At 48.9% G+C, this 5,000-nt stretch overlaps 1 protein-coding gene across 1 annotated transcript; it reads right to left on the bottom strand.

Annotated features, from left to right (window-relative positions):
• Positions 1-272: 272 nt before the first annotated feature.
• On the bottom strand, positions 273-4,002 carry LOC310772224 (condensin complex subunit 3-like; the record flags this gene model as incomplete). Its single annotated transcript, XM_083664647.1, has 4 exons — positions 273-551; positions 704-823; positions 3,188-3,298; positions 3,817-4,002. Coding segments are annotated over 4 exons (696 nt in total), but the record flags the coding sequence as incomplete, so codon positions are not given.
• Between the last annotated feature and the right edge of the window lie 998 nt (positions 4,003-5,000).

The raw sequence follows: 5,000 nt of genomic DNA, 5'->3' as shown, positions 1-5,000 counted from the left end.
TGTCAGGGGTCGCCCCTCGGAGATTCCAGGCCGACGGGCTGCACTCCCAGCTCGGCAACACGAAGGCAGCTGGCTGCTTGCGGCTCGCTGAGCTCCACTTACACGCTGAATCTCACTCGATTTGGAGGCGGAACACGCCAGGATTGGCCAAAGCCCAATCCAGTCCCCAGAATTTTGTCAAATAAAATCATCGACATAATACTATGGCCCGCCTCTCAACCTGTCATCACTGTCCAGACCTGTGTACTACCCTGTTTATACGACCCACACACCTCACTGTCCAGGAACTCTGACAGCATCATCAGTATGCTCTGTGTGTTGTCCTCTGGGGCATCCCCCTTCTCCTCGGCCGACGGTGCCTCCTCTTCCTGTCTGTCCGGCGAATGGGAGGGCAGGGCTGTCTCCTCTTCCTGTCTGTCCGGCGAATGGGAGGGCAGGGCATTCTGAGTGGCAGCTCCATCAGACAGCACATGGCAGCCAAAGAGCAGCAGCAGGTCGACGACAGCCCGCAGAGCACTGACGCGGATCTTAACCTCGTCCAACTGGGCAATCTGCAAAACAAACACGCCCACGGGCGCACAGGAAGATTTAATACGGGCAATACATAATTCACGTCTATTTGTTGCCATATGGCAGATGTATAAATCGCGTATGTGAGAGTCGATGTCCGGGTGAATACATGTGTGCGATTGTTTAGCGTTACCTGCAGCAGCAGAACCATGTGTGTGTTGGCCAGCTCTTTGCTGTGCAGAGCGCATGTTCCCAGACACAGTACAGCCATGTTGCGGACGGCGGGGTGGGTGTTAGCTATACTGGGGAGGATCTGACGCAAAGAGAGAGAGAACATCCACATTCAGCAACTTTTACTTCACACTGACTACGTTTACATGCACACAATATTCCACTATTATTCGGAAAATGACAATATTCTGAATTTGATAAGGGTCATGTAAACAGCATATTCCAGTAGCATTTTCTGAATTTAGCATTTTCCGATTAAGACATCTGGGTTATTCCAGTATTATTTGGGTTTTAGGAGGATGATTTGATCACGTATACAGCGCATTCGGAATATGCGTCTCAATCAGGGTTTTTACCGCAGTTTGCGACGCATGTTGCCTGTTTGTGGTCAACTGATGTGTGCTAGAAAGCGCTAGAAGACGCGATATAATCATATAATCCATCATCTCTGGCATATGAAAAGAAAAGCCCACATTTCTGATCGGGAGGATCGGCTCAAGTGATGCAATTGGCTCAACTCAAAAGGGGCGCCCTATTTAAACCTGCTTTACTCCACTGCCTGCCATTGCTGCTTCCTCTGCAAGCCACCTCCTCCCCAGCTCCCCCTCTCATGCTATATCTGACTTAAAGAGCATGGAGCAGGGTACCGTAATTCCTTTGCTAAATGTATACTTAACCTTGTCCCTATGTCCATTTGAAAAGTTAATGCATCATTAAAAAAAAAAAAAAAAAGTTTGAAAAAAAAAATGGAGAAAAACACCTTCCTTTTTCAGAAGGAAATAACAGACTTTTATTCTGACAAGAAAAAGCCTGCTACGTCACAGTGGGGAGTGGCTCCCACGTGCGTGTCTCCCTATCCCCTCCCACTGTGCTTGTCTGCGCAGACACGCTCTATCTCTCTCTCTCTCTCTCGGTGTGTGTGTGTGTGTGTCTACGCTGTGTGACACGCTCTCTTTATCTCTCTCTTTCTCGTCTCTCTTCACTCGAGGGAGGGGGAGGCTGCGGCTCCTTCCTCCCCAAGCAGCACAGCACAGCACCGCTGCTCTGCTCTGCGCCGCGCCGTCTGCAGCCTGGGGTCCGCTCTGCTGTGCGGGAGAAAGAAGGAGGAGGAGAAGGAATGCCCGGGCTGTGAAACCGCCACCTCCACAGCCAGCCACCTCACACACCCCAACTGTTTAATAGTGCCCGGCTCGCATGCCTCTCGGTCGGCTGGCCGGACAATATGCACCCCGCTGCAGCAGCAGCTTCGGGAGGTTTTCTCACTGTGTCCGGGACTTCGGCTCTAACTCGGCCAGATGGCTGGACACAAGTGATACGTCACTTTTGCGCGTGTGTGTGTGTGCGTATCGAATTACAGTCCGCACCTCGGCCCGCCTCCGCTCGCTTGCTTTCTCAACTCTCTCCGCGGTCCGTTGTTTCGTAGCTGGGCTGTTCCTGCTCTCTTTCACTGTCAAAATTAGGCTGAGGCCATCTGCCATCATATGCATGTGCATAAACATTTGCTACCTCCTCTTCCTCCTGAAAACCGGCGTTAGCATCCATAGTGTGTGACTGACAGCCCTGACCTAAGTGACGACAGACAGAGGGACAGACGGTCATGCCTGGCGACTCCCCACTGTGACGTCAGAGTTTTGGGATCCAAGATGTCAAAATAAAAGCTCAAAAAGTAAAACGACCCCAGAAGTCACTGTAGTGTATATGTAAGTGTCTTAATGTGAAAATCGAGTTCCTCCATAATTCACCTACACATTGACTGATTGGGGTCTCTAACCTGCCCCATGCTCTTTAAACAATGTCATTTCTGTTGCCATTGTTGCTTGCTCTGTTCTGTACCTGGGGGTCTTTTGCTGCTCCTTGCCTTAAGGCACAGAGTCTGTGGAATGGGCAAGGAGCTCCCAGAATCTGCTGCTGCTGCTCTCCCTGCCTTAGGCTTTTCATGCATGCTGCGCGGAAGGGCAGGGAGCCTCCAGACAGAGCCATACCGCCAAATTTAACTTATGCTTATAAAAGCTTTAAATTGATCTAAAGTGGTCTTGTGTTTTGACTAAAGTGGTCCTGACTGAACTACTTTTTATGAAAGACTTTGATATGCAAATAATCGCAACGCCAAACCTTCCAGCAGCAAGCTCCTGAAATGGACCAACTGACCAAGTGGTCCTGGTGAGAATAGCGCTGCTCTGTTTATTCTCAACAGAAAAACTCCGCCTACCTGCATCTCTCTCTCTCCCCCCCCTCCCTCACATGCTGGGGAGGGCGAGCTACGACTGCATGTAAACGGGAATATTAGTGGATTATTCATTTACCGTAGTCGGAATATTGTCATTTTCCGAATATGGGCAAAAACCGGACTATGTAAACGTATTCACTGAAACACACAGAACACAATGAGAGCAAATGTTGTGATTAAAGAAGAGGGGGAGGAAGGGGACTATCAGTGCTCGAGTACCAGGGAGGACATTAAGGCACTCATGGTGGGCCCCACACGAGTCTTGAGGCTCATCTGCTTCAGCAGTTCAAGACACATTGTCAGACACCTCAGAAGAGTCTCTGGATCATTCTGAAATAAGGAAAACAAAAAAACACAAACAATATTAAAATAGCAGCGTGTCGTTTTTAGTGGCATCTAGCGGTGAGGTTGCAGAGTGCAACCACCTGAATAGCCCTCCGTGTAGTAGGAGAACCTACAGCGGCCACTCTAAAGCCATTGTTTGCTTTGTCCGTTCTGGCCTACTGCAGAAACATCGCAGGCTGTGTGGAAAAGCACCTGCTCCCTATGTAGCTAAATATAAAGGGCTCATTTGAAGGTAAACACAACAATTCTTATGTTCATGCGATTGTACACTTATTTAAAATATACTTATGAAGATTATATTCCACTTCTGCCAAGTCTGTTCGCTAGATGCCACTAAATTCTACACATGGATCCTTTAAGGTTCATGGACTATTTTATAATTTATACAGAGGGAGATTCCCTAGTCACTATTCGGGTTAAGTTATATGTGGATGCGGTGACATGGAAGGAGATGGGGGTAGTGGCTCTTGAAACCTAACCGTATGTGGTGCAGTCATGCATACCTTCTCCGTGCAGATCTCCTTGTCGGCCGGCTGGCTGCTCTCAGTGTCAGCGATGTCCTGGATGATCTGGTTCCTGAGGTTCTCCAGCTCCATGATGGAGTCCTTCAGGTCGCTGAACTCCTGGGCTGTAGCGCACTCTTCCAGTGATCGTTTAGCCTCCAAAAGACGCACTTTCACTTCTGCCAGCTGTAGGAAAAGAGGGGTGGGGAAATAAAAGGAAAGGGGGAGTGATCATTCCTGAGATGAAACGCACTTCAAGGGATGCTTGACTCCCAAGACAGGCAACTTCAGCTCCGCTGAGGGAGAGAAGTATCAGCTGAACTAGGCTACACCCCCACTAGAAACTGCTTTGCCTCTGCTTGTTGGAAAGAAGAGGGGACATTGAAATAGAGCAGGTGAGAAAGCTTAGGATGGATGAAAAGTGGAGATCACCCAACACCTCGGCTGGTCTTCCCCCAGAAGCTGCTTGGCCCTGAAGACAATACACTTTCACTGCTTGTTGAAAGGTGGGATACAGGTTGATATACGGGGGTGGGGTGGAGAGAGAGAGAGAGAGAGAGAGAGAGAGAGAGACAATCATAGCTGTAGTAGCCCTGTGAGACAGTCCTCCTTGGCCTACTTCTCTTCCGAGGCAACCAACGTCACCTTCACTAGTTGGATGGAGGAGAAAAGAAAGCGGCGAGGGAAACCTAACCGGTGGGGATGGGGGCGGGGGTAAAGATAGGATACATAGCTTCAACTCCACTTGTTCAAGAGGCAGGAAAGAACAGGAACGAAGTTGTTGAATTTATGAGCTAAACTGCCTCTGCAAGCTAGAGGTTCAGAGGGATGGATCGATGGAAGCAGACAAGAGAAGGACATTTAAATATATGCATCTAGAGGAGCAGAGTAGATGGACACAACAAAGGAGGGTAGAGCTGGGTATTGTTGGAAGTCGTTTGATACGGATCTCCACTTTAGCACTTTTCCCCCCAAACCAGAACCAGGGTGCACATTCTGCACAATGTTCTCACTCAAAATGTTAGGAAGTACAGTCTAGGAAACTTGAACACCTATGCAAGAATTTTCTGGAACTTATTAATGCCTTTTTGATCCCTAAAAAAAGACTAATAATGGAAAAAAGTTGGGTACAGCAGGGTAGTGAGACCAGCCATGCTGTCCGGTCTAGAGACGGTGGCACTGAC

The sequence above is a fragment of the Poromitra crassiceps genome, assembly GCF_964638095.1.
Source record: "Poromitra crassiceps genome assembly, contig: HAP1_SCAFFOLD_2426, whole genome shotgun sequence".
NCBI classification, from domain to species: Eukaryota; Metazoa; Chordata; class Actinopteri; order Beryciformes; family Melamphaidae; genus Poromitra; species Poromitra crassiceps.
This window is presented reverse-complemented; position numbering and strand designations above follow the sequence as displayed.